Source organism: Lineus longissimus, chromosome 6 (genome assembly GCF_910592395.1).
Source record: "Lineus longissimus chromosome 6, tnLinLong1.2, whole genome shotgun sequence".
NCBI classification, from domain to species: Eukaryota; Metazoa; Nemertea; class Pilidiophora; order Heteronemertea; family Lineidae; genus Lineus; species Lineus longissimus.
Window position 1 is genome coordinate 15,950,761 of NC_088313.1, and position 18,047 is coordinate 15,968,807.

Sequence of the window (18,047 nt, forward strand, 5' to 3'; positions counted from 1 at the left end):
GATTCATACCACCCAATAGCACGATTTCTGGACCTTACGTAAAGGTTAACCAGGATATCCAATAATTTGACAGACTGAGAGCCAACAAAAACTCCTCATTTATAAATGCATTTATTTCTGGCATTCCTACTCAGTGTACATGTACAATGCATCAATATCCCTTGAACATGTAACCTTCTGAAGCCTTAACATCATGCCTAGCACAGAAGTCTACATGTACATTCAAGTGCGGCTGTAGCCCTCGCTCCATTCAGATATTGTAAATATTATCTGAATAGAAATTATCTTGATATGCTTAGTGAAGATTCAGGCATGAAGGCTTGGTGATAATTCCACCATACATCCACACAGATGTTCAAACAACAAGCACAATCTTTCCACATTATCAAAGAGTCGAAACTCCACCAAACTCAACAGCATCAACCTTTAACTGCATTGCGAGAATTCGTCTCACATCAGTCATCAGCTCGAGTCTTTCTCCTCTTGGACTTTCCACCCGATTCATGCTCCATAGAAATCCTACGGCGTTTCACATCATCTTCCTGTAATAACAAAACAATTTGGCTTCAATATAAGTGAGGTTAAGATAAACTTCGGAATCAGACTTTCCTATGAGATTCAATTAAGTCATCTTGTGACATCTTCAAATTGAATAAGTACAAGAAAGCTTTCACATTGATGAATCACCTTTACTCTTTCAATGGTTGTAGCATTTGATGGACTCATTCATGCTGACCGAAGGAGGAGACCCAAGACCCAAGACCAATCACTCCACTGTCACCAGCCAAAATTGATCAAGAGCCCACGATGTCATGTCACTAAGATAATGTGGTATGCAAAGAATGCTCACAGGAGTGAAGAAATAGGAACAACAGCTGGTGACAATTGCCCCCAAAAAAGGACTTTCCACACTAACGGCCTTACCTTATCACTTGCATCAGATCTTCTCGACGTCCTCAATATTTTTCCCTCAGCAGATTGCAGCATCAATTGAGTGTGAACGTATTGCTGGAAAAGGGCAAGACGAGAATTATTTCAAGCACAATTTTCAAGATCAACTGAAAAGAAAATGGCTGATCACAAAGGTAAGATCAATAAAGAACAAATTTTAAAAAAATCCAACCAGTAGTTTGCGCTCCTGAGTCAAAAACGATGTGGACAAAACATACAAACAAATGGACTATGGGCATTTTGTTCCCCAAATGACTATTGTGACATACCTCGATTTGTTGCATGACGTCATCATACATTGTTGTAGCCATGTTGTAAACGCTTTGGTTCGAGTTATTGTACATGATCGCATTGGTGAACATCAACATCATGTCGTGTTGGAATTCTGTTGTTGTGCGTATCTGGCCCGAATCAATATTCTTCTTTATGAGGGAGAGGTCCATTGGTCGGAGAACAACGCTTTTGTAGCCCGGTGCGATATCTTCCGTAACCGGGTGTAGGAATACATTGGCAAACCTGAAAAATATTGAAGAAGAAAGTAGTCCTGAGATGAGCCAGCAGGGGCGAGTAACACCACTGGGTACTCTTCTTCTTCTTCTGTGTTTGACTGGTTAAAATGAACTCATTGTTCTTCTTTAGGAATGTCAAGTACATCGTAGTGGGCCACATCGGTCTTCTACCAAGATTGTGCAAGATCTGACAAAACCAACCGCAGTTCAGCCACCTTAGAAATCTAGTAGTGAGGAGAATGGAGAAACCGTTTAGAATCATCAACATACTTGTGGTTAGCAGCAGCCCTCCATACCAACATGATTGACTTCTTCCACGTCCTGTACGCTTTCTCGTCTTCAGTGTCGCTACTGTAACGAAAAGGAACAATCATAATATTCAAAAGCAGAGATTTGAGTACGAGGCAACGATCACATAGACACTTTGGCCAGGTCTTTAGCTTGAATTTTGCACAGAAAGAGGAAGTCTGACTCACCACTGTGACATAGAAGCTGGACTGTTTGGAATGGATTCACTGAATAATGTAACAGACAACTTGGGTGTAGAAAGAGAAGCATCGTCACTCTCTGGGACAGTCTCCTCATCTGATATGTCCAAGTCCAGCCTCAAGCCCGGCCCCAGCTTGTCGTGCACCGAGCGGTCTTCATCTAGGCTGTCCTTGCGGTGTTCTTTGATGCCCTCATCATCATCCTGCAAGACATTAGTAGAACATTTGCTGTCATATTCAATACCTTAGGTGCTGGACTTTCACCAATTACTCATGACTACAGCTTTTGTCAAAGAATGCATTAAAGTAAATTGCCTGAAGTCTTCATAATACCGTTAACCTCATGCAGCTTTATTTTTTGCGATTAGCCACATTCATTTTGGTTTTTCCAATCAAAGCAATATTTTTTCGCAATTTTTATTCGTGCAAATCAAGGTTATCTGCAAAATCCGTGACAATCTGTCAGTTTACAGCTCTCACCACGACCTCGACATTTGATCAAAATCAAGGTAAAAAACTTACAGCAGCTGCTGAACTTCTGGTTGTCCTTGTGACTCTGGTAGAGCCACGTCTGCTTCCCTTGCTACTGTCTGAAATCAAACAAATGTATTGAGAAAACTCTTTAGGGGAATTCAATGCAAGCTCGCAAACACGTAGAGGAATAATGATAATAATAATAATCACGAGACTTATGCAGCGCTAAATCAAACTGATTTCAGTCGCTCAAAGCGCTTCACATTATTACCCCCAGCTATTCGCCTGTACATTCGTGATTCAAGCTCTACTCTCTGGGGGTATCACAGGTCCGAGCTGCAGCTATACAGCGCTCAAGACTTTTATACTAGTATAAAAGTACTCTAACTATCACAACAAAGCTAATAGGGCCTACTTGATAGTTATATCTACATTATCAGGGGACCATGCCTTTTCTGCTGCAAGCCTACATTGCACACTACCCAGATTGACATGAAGTTTAAAGTGTTGAGTTTATAGTTTGATATAAACGACAGTGGAGGATATCACCAGACTTGACACTTCGAACAGTCTATTCTGATACCAACCTTACAGTAGAACTCAGATGAGCTGCTCAATCAGCACCACAACCTGAGCATTTCTGGCTAGTGCCCATTCATACCTGGGTGGAGTTAAGCACACAAGGCAAAGAGACATGCCTGGTGTCTCACACCGACAGTGAGGATCAAACCAAGAACGCCATGACCACTAGTCATGGACCTAAACCACTACACCACAGCCACTCTTGCAATGTACAAACCCCTCCCTGACCAAGGCACCTACTTCTAGATTGCTTCCTGGCTGCAACATCACTGACACGCGATGATACACTGCTAGTCGGTGATGGTGGCTCATTTTTGATGGCCTCGCTGATATCATCGGGAAACACAGAACTTGTGTCAATAACTTCAGAATCACCGTCCTACAATTGTGAACAAATTTAAGCCAGATCATACACCATACTCAAATGATGAGCTTTAAACATACATGGCTAAAAAATGGCTTAGTTTGAGACATTGGGAGGATATCACCCACGGCAATGAAATTGAGTTTTATTTGACCAGAAATTTTAAAATGCAGGTTAAGCAATGAACATTCTTTTCAAAGAAGAGAACTGATTGACAACAGTTAATGCAGACCTCCATGTGGAAAAGCTGCAACAAGACACCACAGAACAAGGCATTGAAAAGTAACGATACACTTAAACTACCGCACCTCGGCTCAAAATCAGAATTATCAGAGTAGAACTGGTTTGTTCCAGAATGACATGCATTGGTGTCAAAGAGTTAAGCCAGAGGAAGTACAGGAAGCACATTTACCAAAAAATTGTCGATAGCCAAAAAATAACAGAAAGTGTGAAAGCAACTAACAAAACTTACAGGTGACGGTGGGTCAACAATGGTGTCTACCTGTTTATCAGTTTCCATGTCAACCTCTGACGCAGTGACATCAAGAGTCGTGTCTTCCAGCTCCTCATCTGCTGTAATGAAACAAAAGGTGTCGGAGGTCTAGGTCGAAATTTAGATTAAGATAATCAGAAGAACTTGAGGTCATGTAATGCCTTATTTTTTCCTCTATTACTCCAAGGGTAGAAAAATACCTTACTGATCATTCAAAGTTGATTCAAAACTTTTCTGAGGGCGTTTTTGATGAGGATTTGAGTGTGTATTTCATAGTGTGGCTCACAATACTGCTATTAAATTGACAAGAGAGTGATAAGTGTTGAAATACAAGACAAAAGAGCTACCCCATTTTTACCGCTGAAGATCACAGACAATGTAATCAAAGACAACTGGAAATCCTGAAATCCTCAAATCAGATCATTAGTTGTAAATATCATGTAAGCAAAGCTAAGGGAAGGATGAGTCAGGGTTGCATATACATGTATGTACCACGTGATCTACACAAGCGGAAGAATGAGATGTAGGCTAATCTTCAAAATCTACAAATCAAACACCAGCGAAAATTTAGTAGTTTATATGATTCTTCTTATGGTTAAATTGGGTCTGAAGCTAGGGATACCAATGGGGAGAAGAAGCAGGAACTTGATTTGATCACCAATTGCAGTTGGAGATATTGGCCTAAGGAAGAAGGGACGGGATCGGCAAATTCTAACACTGTTTGAGTTTATCTAAATACCTTGTTTTCAAGTGGATGGCTTTCTCATAGAAACAAGGTCAGGAAAGGGTGAATGCCATTGATAGCGGTGCCCTGCCCAAACATGGAAGCAAGCTGCTAACTAGGGTTAGAGGAAATCAAACTTCATCAGCTGCTTGTACGCCATGATTGTCACACAAATCTTGAAGAGCAGTGACCTGAGCCAAAACTCTATACCCAATTTCACAAAAAATTGATCTTTGATCCTTTCGCATAGGAAATGAAATATTTGAACCAAACAAAACAAAAATATCATCTGAAACTTCAAAGACCAAAATATCTCAAAATACTTACATTACCAGAATCGGCCAAAGCATGACCAAGAAATTGCCAGAAATACTAACCAATTTTTTAAGCCATTTTAGGCTTGTTTTGTGCGAAGCGATATTTTTTTGGTGAAATCAAGTATAGGTTAAGTACTAGTAAGGAAAACAATGGGCAAAGAACTTGATAACTTTGTCACACAGATACAACATCAGAAATGTTTAATATTTGGTTAGGGGAAAGCTTAGGGCAGAAGCTCACAATAAAGAGCAGTGCCCCACGCAAAAAATGAACTACCAACTATAGTTAGTTTGAAAAAAATGCAAGATTTCCATTGGTACCTTGATCCTGCGCAACTATGCTAGTTTTAGCAGGTGCTGCAACAGGCGCAGATGGGGAACTCAACTGCTTCTTATTTTCTTCCTTAATTGGCTGGGAGACGGCCGCAGCCATATGTGTTGTTGTTGACTTGCAAGGTGTTGTTGGTGGTGTGCCAAGCAACTTGGAGAGAGTGGGCGCACCTAAAGATGTAACAGAGCAGCCAAGAATGGAATGAAGGCAAAAATGAGCACACTTTCCCTAGGCAATAAAAAGGAGTACCGGGTATATTCCAGAGCTATGATGAGCATATCACAAAGTGTTCAACTTCTCTTAACAATCTCGCATTTTGAGTATGGCCATCCAAAACTTCATAAAAACATTATTCCAACTCTTATCCCTCGGTCGTTGTCAACTAAAAAATTTCAAATTACAAAGTTCATACATTTAGAGAAAAGAACCCACAGTTTTTGAACAGTAACTGATCAGGACGAGGAGGAGAAAACTTATCTTAAATATCACCACTCTGAGGACTTTAGAGAAAGTGCCTACAGTTTTGGGACGGTACCTGATGAGGATGTGATTAATTATCGTAAAACAACACCTCTGTGAGGACTCAAAGATATGAAATGGTAAAGTAATGAAAATTTAACAGAGATAGAGAAACAATTTGGATTCATGCAAACATAGAAGATCTACAAAAAGAAGTAGACAGCAAAATGACCTGAACGATAATGACCACAGGGAGAGGTACTGTGGGTACTAAGTGTCAACAGCGTTTGAAATTCTATTTACCTGCAGTGGGGGATGTGGGGAGTTCTGGTTTTGTAGCAGCAACCTCTAGGGACGACTTCACTGGTTCTGGTTTCTCATCTTTTAGCCTGGATTCACTCTGCTCCTTGAATGACGCAAGAAAATATATTTTTTAGATTACAGGTCTTTATGGAACTACAAAAATAATGATTTTGTCCATCAAGGACTTTTGAATACTGCATTTAAATTGATGATTGGAAATGAATATTGAGAACTGCCTCGGGACCCAACACTTACAGCTTTGATATTTTGCGAGTCAGGGAACTGGTATTTACACTTCAGTAGAGATGAGAGGACAGGCGATGATGGTGGGGAGGTCTTGGACTTGTCTTGCCCAGGTGTAGCAAGCATCGGTGGGACACTGGTTAGTGCTGCAGCAAGGGCCGAACTTGGCTGTTCTTCATCTGTGATAACCTAAAGAGAGATGGGATGATCGAGAATGAAGATGTCATGAAGTTGGGATAGTTTGTATTGCCTTCTCACAGCATGGCCAATGTAGACCCAATGCAGACCCAAATAAGAAAGTCTTTTCAAAAACTAACTTACATCAACATTTGTTCCCTCAGAGATGACAGAGTCCTGCGTATCTTCAGACTCTGAGAAGTTGGGTCTCTGATTGATGCTCAGTTTTAGTTTTGATTCCTTCTTCTTCGGAGACTTCAGTCCTGGTATTAATGGTTTATTTGTCTTTTGAGCTGCTAACACTAAAGCTCTGGCAGCAGATTCTTCTTCGCATTTCTTCTTTGACGCCACGCGTGCTTCTTCCTCGGCCTTCCTTTGTCTGAAAAAACAACTTGTATTTCATCGTCTAGCACTGATAACCAGCTGGAAGAGAGATGAAATTATAGTATTTATAACTAGCTAGAAGAGTAGAAGCTTTGTAGGGATTGTTGTAAAAGTTCCTCCAACCATAGAGGTGTCCTAATTGCAGAGGTCAAATTGTATAGAAATGACCTATTTCGGACAAAAATCACTGTCCATAATAAAGAAGGTGTCCTGCTAACACCTGTATGCTAGGGGAGATTCCACTCTACTTACGCCACACAGTCATCCCACATTTCTTTAATTCTGTCATCACATTGGCCACTTTCAACTGCCTCTACTTCTCGTTTAATTTTCCTGAAAGAACAATCCGATGTAAGAAAGCACTTGCAACTACCCACTGAAAAAATCTCAAGGTAGACTCCTCACAGCTCTAGTAGATCAGCACCCGGCTCAAAAACATTTGGGGACTTACTTGTATTTTTGTTGGTCCTCTTGCACTAATCTCTTTAGTTCTTCTATTCGTTCTATTGTTAAATTCCTCACAATCTGGTTTCCAGGGGTTTCTATCTCACCACGGTCACCACGCTTCCGCCTGAAATTATACACTGATCAAAGAAATTGCTCCCACGTGGTCAAATTGGTACATTTTTATCCTTCAAGATGTATAGCTCCTCATTGCATCAGAACTAGCAAAACGCCATGAGGTGCTTGCTTCCCTTTGTTTCTTGTCTTTTTACAGAAGTTTCCAAGGCCAGTGGAAGGTCCCTGTTGCGCTGGGAAATCATCCTCTACCATATGTTACACAAGCAAAAACATCAACTCCCCAAGAATCACACAGGACTTACTTTGGTGTTTCTACCTTCTCAAGAAGCTCTGAATACTGAAGTGCACAGTTCTGAAATGTGAACAGATATATAATTCTATACACAATCATCACTATTTTGCATAAATTAACTAGACTACTAAATAAAAATACTCAAGAATGAAAGCATGCTGGCAATCAAGGGTTTAAGGTGACGACTTGGACACGTCTAAACTGTTTGTCAATTAATATAATTACTACAGAATAATGCATGTACAAACCTTTTGAGAAAACCAGTCGTTTGGACGATCTCTCTCTCCAAACGGTTTGATGGCGCGACTAACCGATACCCTGAAAATGAAAAAAGGTAAATTCAATATCACCTTTTTCGTGTCCTTGGCTTAAAAGTTCAAACTTCAATTCATATTTCAGTCTTCATATATTTTTTGTAACCAAAGCCCAAGGTTATGTTCAATTTTTATTTCGAATCACTACAGGTAACTCACTGCTGTGTGCTTGATGCCCACTCACCAATTTTGGTCTCCACTCCTCATAACAGAACATGCCAACGATAATCGTTCCCTCAAGGACCATACATCCAGAGGCGCTTGATGTTTCAACTTGAACCCTGAAATAAAGGAGTCATACATGCATGAACTTGTGTACTATTGTTCATTGTGGTGAGCAACATAGGAGGAACTTCTACTAGGGAGTGGGCCATGTCAGATTGTGAAATGATCAGTGTCAGTGTTGCATACGCTGGCTACATGTGGTATGACCAATGCTGGGGCTATGATGGCGCGGCTTGGGAGGGTTCAGGGTCGGCTACTGCCTAGACCACAGCGGCACAGCCCCCCCCCCCATGCGGCGGACAGGATGTCAGTAAAAAGAGTAGGCCTATGTCACTTGTCACTAATGTCAGTCAATGAAATTATGAACTGACAAGTAAAAACTCACTCACAAATTATGAACACTTTAATCATCTAAAACAATCAACTATGCAAGCACAGGAAAATGACACAGGAACAGTTGCAACTGTGCAGCCATCCGGATTTCGAAAATATTTTGTCTGGAATTGGATTGCTTTTGTTGAAAAATCGAGTATTCGGGGACATGATGTTCGTTACCAACAAAACTGATAACAAGGGCATAGGCACTAAACAATTGAATGGGAAAGTATCTTTACAGTTCTTCCAGCTTTCGTGATGCATATCTCACAGAACCGATTTATTTGTCATTTTATCAGAAAATAATTGTTCTTTCTTACTTTGTGGAGTTGCCGCCATCTTGATTTCATTTACCCTAATCTGGGGACAGATCCATAAACTAAGTTTTCTAAGCCTAATCTAAATACTTAGTTACTTATACTTCGCTCCTTAATGGATAACAATATAATGCAACAGAAAATATATCATACTAGCATTTATATCTTGCAATCTTGTAAAAAGTTATATTTTAAAAGTTGTAGGACATTTAAAACTAGGGTAAGCAGATGCAGCTACATTTGTTCACGAAAACTACTGCAACTTCTCTTTTCTCACGGATCGAATTTCATCAAAGTTTTAAAACGATATTTGGTTATCTATTTTTTAAAATAGATGGATAAAATAAAATATTCTTTTAACTAGCTCAAATAAAAGGGGAAATATAAGTATATTTTATGCTACACACCCCAGTCCAAAACAAAAATAAAATGGTTGCAGAGCAGAATTAAGCAGCCGCCCTATTTCTCCTGATATCTTTCACGGCTTCAAATGGATCTGTGTTAATGGTTCAAGTCTTGATATGTTCTAAGAAAGCAATAACTAACATTTCTTTCTTCATGCAGTTTTCAGTGTGAATTGTTTGATTCTGTACGGACCAACGACAACAAACAAGATGATGCAGAAGAAAAAGAAGTTGTGCCTGGTTTTGACTGGCTTCATTGCAGCATTGGCTGTGGGACTGGTATCCGCCGCATTGGCTACAAACTTTTGGGTTGAGTCAAAGCCTGTCCGCGAGGTTCCACAACAGATAATAGATTCTGCGAAGAATGTGTCGGGAGTGTACGATACCAATAAATTCAAGGGAGAAGTACATTTCGGTTTATTCTACGGTTCGAAAGTTCTGAACTACGGGTTTGGGGAATCTGGCAGAGAAACAGAAATAATTGGTAAGAGCTTAAGGGCAGGCAATACGTACCACTGACCACTTTGGCTAGAACTTGAAGCAAGAACTAAATCTCTTTCAAAACAAAATGAATGGCAATTTCAAGGGTGGGAAGTTGTTCTTTGTTTTCGAGAGAACAGCCTCCCACGTTTTAAATCGGCATTCACTTAATTTTGAAGGAGTTTTAACTCATTTTGCACTTCAGGTTCTAGCCATAATGGTGGTACCTATTCCCAACCCTTAATCGGTAGTCATTGCTTGTAGTTTTATTTCTATCTCACTACATATAGCTTTTGCTCATAAAGGCTGAACTACAACCCTGCTTTTTAATGCCTAGATTAAAAAATTAGTGAAAATACAACAATATGTACGGATAGTGGTTGGGATTTTATTGTTATGTTTTATCTTTGCTTTGTTCCCAGTTAACGTTTACAAGAATATTTTATTCAAAGTCTAAAAAACCATAAAATGTAATTTGCCAACTACCTTTATAAAACATTATTCAGTTTAGTACGGTCACTTGTATCACTAGCTGGCTAGATTGAGAGTGACTGAATGTGAATAGACAGGTTCAATAAACCAAAGCCCAAATGAAAATGCGCACACTCAGAACATGTCGGACGACCAAAGCCAAGATGAAGTTACTTTGGACAGTGCCATAAGCCACTCTGACCCTTTGTTCCAGGTGAAAGGCATGACTGGTCAAGGGCATAAAATTCTTTAGAAAAGAAAATAGTCTTCTAATTCTAATTTAAAAGAAAGCATCATTACATGTATCATCATCATTAGATTACTGTTGTTCAGATTTGGGTCTTTTCCTCATTACACCGCATAGCAACAAAACCTGAGCTTGTCACAGCCGTATTCTATTCAGCTCTTCAGAGAGCTTCTCAATGTGTGATAAACTTCATTTGTGAATGATAATCAAATGTAAGCATGGGTGAAAATATTTGGCATACTTTTCATAACTGTTCTACTATATATTTTGTGCTTCAAGTCCAGCACATGCATATGTTCTCGTTGTTTTTGTTGTTGCTGTTGCTGTAAGTGTTGTCACACATCATCTCCATGTGTCATTCAATCTGCCAAGTGTGGCACAGCAGCAGCTTGTGGCACATCATCATGGTGGCAACCCAGATCTGCATGAAACTGTCCAAGGCTGATACATGTAAGGCTAGTTCTAATAGCTATGGGTAGCCACAGCGGACATGCCAGAAATAATGGAAATGCTCGCAACAGCTGGTTTATGATATTTTACATGGAGGTGTGTGCTGTGTGCGCACCTGTCCCTGTGCTGTGCAGAACGGATGGACGCAGATACAATTTCTGTTGATCAATATTTTTCTTTAGTCGTATATTGAATATTGGATTTGATTATAATAATTATTTAGAGTTGAATACTTCAAATAGTAATTGCTCTCTGCAATTCATGTTCTGGACTTGAAATTTAAATTGGATTAAACTTGGAGAGCAGAAAACTTGAATCTGATGATTGGGGAAAGATGCAAGTTTCTAGTGATGAAAATTTCATCTTACAATTACAATTGATTTTTAAAACAAAAATGTGCATTTTTGTAAAGTCTCAGTTCACATTGGCTGGCCTTCTTTAAGTCTTTCTCTTAAGTCTGTATTCACAGATGTGCGATTGATTACCAATGTACTATTGATTATGGTTATTAAGATTATAGATAGAATTGGATGCTAATTGAGTATAGATTATTCTAAGTGCAGTTATGGCAGTCTCGTATTTGCCATTTGGAGTAGTATCACGCCACGCCATTCCTGGATTATGTTAGGTTAACCCAGTGAACACATTCGGTGAGCCTTCATAAATATGATAAAGCAACTCAAAAACTATGCCAACCTTAATCACAGGCACAAATTGCAATCAGTGGATTCCCCTAATGCCTAGGTACATTGTAGATGTATCTAAATCTAATTATTTCATTCATACTAAAATTCATCATCCAATATCTTATTCAACTATTTAGTTCTCTTCTCTTTTTAACCATCATCTAACCATCTTCATCTCTTTATTTCTTGTTTTGTTCAGTTACTTGCCTGCCAGAACAGAATGTGTGCGGTTATAGTCTCGGATCCGATGAAACTCGCCGCTTGAAGGATGTCAGAGATCGGGTGGCGGATGTTAACAGCTTGGTTGCTAATGGGACAGGTGCTGCTTGCTGGCTTTTATTTGGGGTACATCCAGTACTGTGAACTCCAAAATTTTCGCGGGCGTTTCATTTTTGAGGATTTGACGAAAAAACCTAAATATTTCGCAGGAGTAAAATCTTGAAAAAATGTTTTTTTGATTGGAAAACTGAAAGAATTTTCGATATCTGTCAAAATAAAATTTGTGAAATTTTAAAGTTTTTTAGAAGTTTTTGCAAATTGCAAAAATAAATCGGAGCGAAGATTTTGCAGTTTACAGTAGTACTATGAGTATCAACATTTTCTCAAGTAGTCGAGCACTGACACTGAAATACATTTATATTTTATGTTGTTATATAGAGCTCATAGTGGAGGGCACATTGTTTTCGAGGTATTCGGACAGTGCACTTTGATCTTGCCTGTATATGACTTCCTACATGTACTTAATAAAAAATTCAGCATTTCCTGAAAAAGTGTGGAAAAATTATGGGGAAAAGTTGATGCCTTTGGATGACCTCTTACTGCTACTGCTACTGCTTGTGTTAGTGTTTCCTATGGATGTGTCAGTGTGTGTTACATGTCGAACTTCTTGGGGCAAATTTATGAAAGTTCCTTGATGGGTTATCAAAGAAACTCACAGAAAATTTGAAATGAGCTTTTGTTGGTAATTGTCGGGGAATTTTTTTAGTAAGTTTGTACCGTCTGTCTAACCTTGCCTCTTCACCATGTGGAATCGACAGCAATCTCTCTGAGGGTCTCCCACCACGCTTGGAGAGGTGGTTGTCCTTGACTCGGAGAGGCAGGAGACCCTCTAAGAATTTGTTGCTGATTTGAGTGCTGTTGCCATGCAGGTTTGTTAACTCTGCAGACTCTTTCCCCAGTATCACTCTGCCAGAAATGTTATTGTACATGTATATTAAATGTTATCTCAATTGGGGAGTCTCATACATGAAAGATGGGACATTGTCCCTATTGTATGACATATGTGAGTCACTGCCCTTTGCCCATGCATGTGTACAACACCTTTCAATTACTGAATTAGTCATTAGGGAGACTGACCACATGCAGCCACAAGGCGTATCTCCAGTGACAGTCACCAGTACACTATCGGCTTTTGTCTGGCCTTAGATATTGAGTATAAAGGCCATTTGATGGGGATCAATAATTAATACAGCATATTGCCAGCACCAGGAATAGGACACAGTTTGCACACGGGGCACATGTGCTCCCTGTATACACAGTGAACAGACTGCTCCAATGTAAATAGCAAATTTAATTTAATTCAACCCTTTCTTGTTCTGGAGATCTTCTCGAAGCATTCTCAGTCTTAGATGGACATTCCTGTTCTGGTCAAAAATGCTGTCACTGCCAGATGAATACACCTTAGGCCTGGCTAACAGCCGGGTACACCCAACACTAATATTTTCTTTACAGCTTAGGTCTTCTCGAAGCATGTCTGCATATCAATAATTGCATATCATTAGTGTGAATCCAACTATTGTTCATTGTATGACTATGAAGCAAATCTCAAGAATTTTTTGAATTCAGTTTGCTACAAATATTTTTATTTTCTGCATGTGCCCTCACCCAGTGAAATTCTAGACACTTTCTTAAAGAACCTTACTGGTGCATGTACCCTATGTTACCAAATCTATCTGTTTTAAATCGAAATTCAATCTTGACCTGCACAAATTTTTCATGAAAATCAATTGATATTGCATTTGTCAACAATGCAACTTGAGTCTAAAACTAATTGGAGAAAGAATAAAGGTATTCGTGAAACATTTGGATACTCCACAGTTGTGCAGTGTGAGAGGTGTCGACTTAGAAGGAGGTCTACTTGATCTAGGGGTACTTGACCTCTTCCACGGCTATGGGAAAAATGCTTTTCCAGACACTACCTGGTATTTGTCAACGTGATTTGTACCTTTGTCTCTGGGCATAGCACTTTACTTACGGTACTCTCTTCCTTCTTCTGATGCTTCCATAAGGACTTTCTGTTGTATCTCTTGTAAATATGTCTGAATTATCATTTTCAATTTATCTTTTTTTACTTTTTCAGTGCCAAAAGAAGCCCGGAATGGCCTGTTCAACTTCGGCCTCTGGGTCGCAACGATAATCTTTTCGGCATTCAGCATAGCGTGGGGGCTGGTCTGCATTGGTTTTGTCGTGCTAAATGTTGGAACGAAGCCGATTGAAACTTTAACTGGCCCCATGGGTCTATACTTATGGAATGCATTTGCTTGTAAGTATTCATCTAAGGATGAAATTTCACATCATCCCATTCAGATCATCACATGGAACTCCGAATTCACTTGAAAAAGTGTAACTGTCTTTGTGTATTGCAACAGAGTAACTTGTAGGGTTGATCTAAATAAATATTTTCCAAAGATGTGTTGTTATTGACCTAAAGAAGTTTCATCTTGTACATTGTATGAATATTTTGCTCATGGACAAATATATTCCCACGTTTTCTCCAGACACATTGTTATTCTTATGATTTATGTGTGGGACATGTGATATAAACCACAAAAAAAAACATCAACTGTTTGAGAGAAAACATTTAACCATTTGTGGTTAAGACATGTCAGGAACTGATACTCAAGTTTGCATGAACAAAGTTTGCAAATTCCTGCACAAAGAAAGTCGCACTTATGAAAATATTGTTTTTAATTTCCGAAGTGTGTCCTTAAATAGAGATTTTCCACTTATTGTATGGCTAAAAAAATCAAACTAATTTCCACTGTTCTATTTTCAGTGTTTTTTACGCTGCTTTCTGTCATAATGTACATCATCCTCTATCACGTCGACCTGGTAGACAATGTCATGACGTCGATGGAAAAACAGAACTACTGGACGTCTCAGGATCGAACATACCTCTCGTACTCTTTCTGGTTTATGGTGGTGCCGACAGGGTGTTACCTCCTCAATATCATCATCATCTATATCTCTGGCACTAAGATCAAACCAGTTCGATACCAGGCATCAATGAAACAAGCACAGATTGATGGTGTTATGATGTACTAAAATAACTTTCTAACCATCGAAGTTGTTATGGTAATTAATATGGTGGTCATTGATAATATGCAGGTGTCACATTGAACATTTTTTAAACGTCTCAGTCATTGGTCGAAAAATGGCTCGAAGAGTAAGAATACTTGTATAAAAGAAATGGTCATTTTCAACACCACTTCCATTGGAAATATAAGTCGTGCTTCCACCTATCAAATCCCCGTGTCTTTGCGCTTACATCTATGAATTGCCGTGTCTAAATAGACCCGTGTGTCAAATCCCCGTGTCTATTAGCCCCATCGAGCTCGATGGGGCTAATCGGGGGCTAATTTAGACCCGTGTTCAACACGGGTTTTTTGATAGGTGGAATCTGAATAGACACGGCAATTGCAAGTTCTACGATCCGGCGACAGATGGCGCGGTGTAGTTGCCTCGGTATTACGCATGCGAAATTCCCCTCCAACGGGAAAGAAACACGGGAGAGCTCCCTACCTACAGCGCACCTGTCTCCGGGGCTATTAACCATTATCTAACACGGCTGATAGGTGTTAGTGCGCCCCGGGTTTTTTTGACACACGGCGAAGACATGGGTCTTGAAAAACACAGGGTTTTATGATAGGTGGAACTACGACAAGTAGTGTCATATTTTACCTCGTGTCATAATGGTAAACGATTTACAAAATGACAAGAATGCTAAAATTGTCCTCATTTGTTTTGTTTCTTGCTGATTGTACAGGTACAGTAGATGTACAGTGAATTGTGTTCTTTTACTAATAGTGATTATTATGTTGCATTTATACTTAAATAATAATATAATTATTAATGGGACCACTGTTAGGACTTCAGGTCTTACATGGGATTACAGAAATGAGTTAAAAACTCGTGGGCATTTTTACAGATTTATAGAAGTATGCAGTTAGTTTGCTCAAAAAGGAAGTCGTATTGTTTTTGTTCTGATTGGCCTGGTAATGAAAATTAATATTTGAAATATAAATGTGGTCTTTCTTTTGTGCTTAGTACTGGGTATCCCATAAAACATGCCTCCAAATGAAATAAAGTTGGTTGAAAAATTGATTGGCGTGCATGAGAGACAACTAATATTCAGTGGTTTCCATCAGAGCTCAAATATCCATAAATTGACAGTTGTCACCATGCACTTGTCACCATGGGCATTCTCTAGATACCTCCGATCTGGAGTGGTCTAGAGCAGGGCAACAAGCACATGTACATTCCAGTTTTACTTCCATTTTTATTGTTAGTGGCTCTCATGTATTGATATCATTAGAGATATTGAGCTGATATACAGCATGACTTGAAACAAGCTGGAAAAATTGTGATATCCTGGGCAGTGACTCGAACCTGATGCCTGCAGGAAACGGTGGTCACACTCAGTCACACTAAATTTTGTAGGTCATTGGCAATGGATATATTAAATATTGGGTAGTTAGATATAGAATATCTAGGTTTAGTTAGTTAGGTGCATGTTTTTAGCAATTGGTATATTGGTATGCAATATTAACAAGCTGGGGGGGGGGGGGGGGTTGTGACTATGATATGAATTAACAGGCCGGGGGATTGAACTTCCTTATCAAATGACATGCTCCAAGCATAATCTGATCTGAAATTACAATTTTTTCGTCAAAGTTAACAGAACTTTGATTGTTGTGTATATGTTATTTTGTTGTAAAATATACAAGTTTTCCATTCCATTCCATCCATCCATGTACTATTCCGTCTACCTGGCCAAGGTTCAGGTTTTCCATCCATCCCATTTTGGGTGATTATTATTTTCTTTATAAAATGCTGATATCTCTTTTGTACAAACAATACAGCTGTTCCTTGTGTGTGTATTTTTAACATGGCTTTAGATACATGTATACTCTGCTTAAAGGGGAAAACCGTTCTTAATCACTGGTGGTCCAGTAAAATAATGATCCACTAATACGCAATGCCGTAGTGCAGTTATTATGAATACCAATTCGTTGAAATTTGGTATTTATAGTATTTGTCATTACTTGTATGTCTACACAAAGGCAAACTGAAATATATACATGTATTTAGTGTGTATTTACGCAATTGATATTTTAAGCTTGAGCTTATGTCTTCACGTCTTGTCCGTTCGTCGTCCGTCGGGAATCTGTACAAGTTGACCCAATTTAGATCAAACTCTAAAAGTGTCACTGACAGTGCCACATTTTGTCATATCTCAAAGTAAATTTAACCTCCATATGTCATTTCATCTGCAACTAAATGATTCCCAGGTGAGCACAATGTCATTTCATTCAAATTCAATTACAAATTCAAACTTTTTAATGAACTGCTTAGGCCTTTGATAATACTAATCGGTCATTATGAACCTCTGGAGGAATAATATCATTGAAGTGCTCTGCAAACAAGGGATTTTTGTATCAATAACAACTTGACGGTCGATTGCCAACTAATTGGCAACTACTTCCCAATCACAATCATCATGTTGACATGATAGGTCCGTGACATAAATATTTTGTTTGCCGAGTCGTATTAAGTGGATCTGAAGGTGTATTTTCTTTGGTGCATCAATTCTTTTAGTCAATTTGCATAATATCTTACTTTTGTCTTTCCTATAAACTGCCTTCAAAGTTCTAGTCTATTGCACTTTTTCTTTTCCTGTGTTTATGCATTTATGCGCGACATTTTCATTCACTCTCACTCTATACAATGATACACAACTTGTTTCCAAGCTGAAAATGTTACAATATGCTAGAAGTTCCATCCTGACTCAAACATTCCTCTATCTCTCCTTGTTAGGGATTCTCATTTGAAAAAGTAGTTTCTTTTCCACAGTCGTATATTTTGGGATAATCTGCAAACGCAAAAAGCTATAAAAGCCATGCGAGCATTTCCAGGTTTTTAGTATGACCCAACAGCCAGTCAGGTCCTCTTTTTCAAATCATTTAACTTATATTGATCCATTTGTTAGTGTATTCATGTTGCAATCTTTCAATGTAAAAGTGCAATGATTGGAAATGCATATCCTCACATGTACAATGTAAGGCATTGGCAAAATAAACCCAAGATTTGTAGAAATATGTTTTTTGGTTTATTTTAACATCGAGGTAGAGCTCAGAATCAGAAGGCAGGCAAAACCTTGTCCTTGAGACAACTTATGTACCTACA

At 38.9% G+C, this 18,047-nt stretch overlaps 2 protein-coding genes across 8 annotated transcripts; one reads left to right on the forward strand and one right to left on the reverse strand.

Moving 5' to 3' along the window:
- Window positions 1-97: 97 nt before the first annotated feature.
- LOC135489674 (bromodomain-containing protein 8-like) lies at window positions 98-8,871 on the reverse strand. 6 transcript variants are annotated; one of them, XM_064775144.1, is made up of 18 exons: window positions 8,848-8,871; window positions 8,112-8,208; window positions 7,862-7,931; window positions 7,624-7,673; window positions 7,251-7,370; window positions 7,052-7,132; window positions 6,560-6,794; window positions 6,251-6,427; window positions 5,996-6,098; window positions 5,224-5,403; window positions 3,841-3,938; window positions 3,245-3,383; window positions 2,471-2,538; window positions 1,937-2,151; window positions 1,731-1,811; window positions 1,221-1,467; window positions 925-1,008; window positions 98-542 (listed from the first exon to the last, which is right to left on the reverse strand). In XM_064775144.1, the coding sequence occupies exons 1-18, from the start codon at window positions 8,864-8,866 to the stop codon at window positions 456-458; spliced, it is 2,151 nt and encodes a 716-aa protein (XP_064631214.1). In that variant the 5' UTR covers window positions 8,867-8,871; the 3' UTR covers window positions 98-455. The 6 variants fall into 6 exon arrangements, with proteins under 6 accessions (XP_064631214.1, XP_064631215.1, XP_064631213.1 ...); XM_064775145.1 differs by having other exon boundaries at window positions 3,871-3,941; XM_064775143.1 differs by having other exon boundaries at window positions 3,841-3,941.
- Window positions 8,872-9,269: 398 nt separating this feature from the next.
- LOC135489313 (clarin-2-like) lies at window positions 9,270-17,947 on the forward strand. Of its 2 annotated transcripts, XM_064774613.1 has the most exons (4): window positions 9,270-9,732; window positions 11,782-11,901; window positions 13,942-14,124; window positions 14,638-17,947. In XM_064774613.1, the coding sequence occupies exons 1-4, from the start codon at window positions 9,459-9,461 to the stop codon at window positions 14,904-14,906; spliced, it is 846 nt and encodes a 281-aa protein (XP_064630683.1). In that variant the 5' UTR covers window positions 9,270-9,458; the 3' UTR covers window positions 14,907-17,947. The 2 variants fall into 2 exon arrangements, with proteins under 2 accessions (XP_064630683.1, XP_064630684.1); XM_064774614.1 differs by lacking the exon at window positions 11,782-11,901.
- Window positions 17,948-18,047: the final 100 nt, after the last annotated feature.

What these genes read in the sequence shown, in the direction of transcription:
- LOC135489674 (XM_064775143.1), bottom strand. An exon ending in ACTCGCAAAATATCAAAGCT is followed by an intron (nt 6,099 to 6,250) that starts GTAAGTGTTGGG and finishes GCGTCATTCAAG; the next exon opens with GAGCAGAGTGAATCCAGGCT. An exon ending in AGGGCTGCTGCTAACCACAA is followed by an intron (nt 1,468 to 1,730) that starts GTATGTTGATGA and finishes AATATTTTTCAG; the next exon opens with GTTTGCCAATGTATTCCTAC.
- LOC135489313 (XM_064774613.1), top strand. Translation starts at nt 9,459, where the DNA reads ATGATGCAGAAGAAAAAGAAGTTGTGCCTGGTTTTGACTGGCTTCATT. An exon ending in CTTGGTTGCTAATGGGACAG is followed by an intron (nt 11,902 to 13,941) that starts GTGCTGCTTGCT and finishes TTACTTTTTCAG; the next exon opens with TGCCAAAAGAAGCCCGGAAT. An exon ending in CTTATGGAATGCATTTGCTT is followed by an intron (nt 14,125 to 14,637) that starts GTAAGTATTCAT and finishes TTCTATTTTCAG; the next exon opens with TGTTTTTTACGCTGCTTTCT.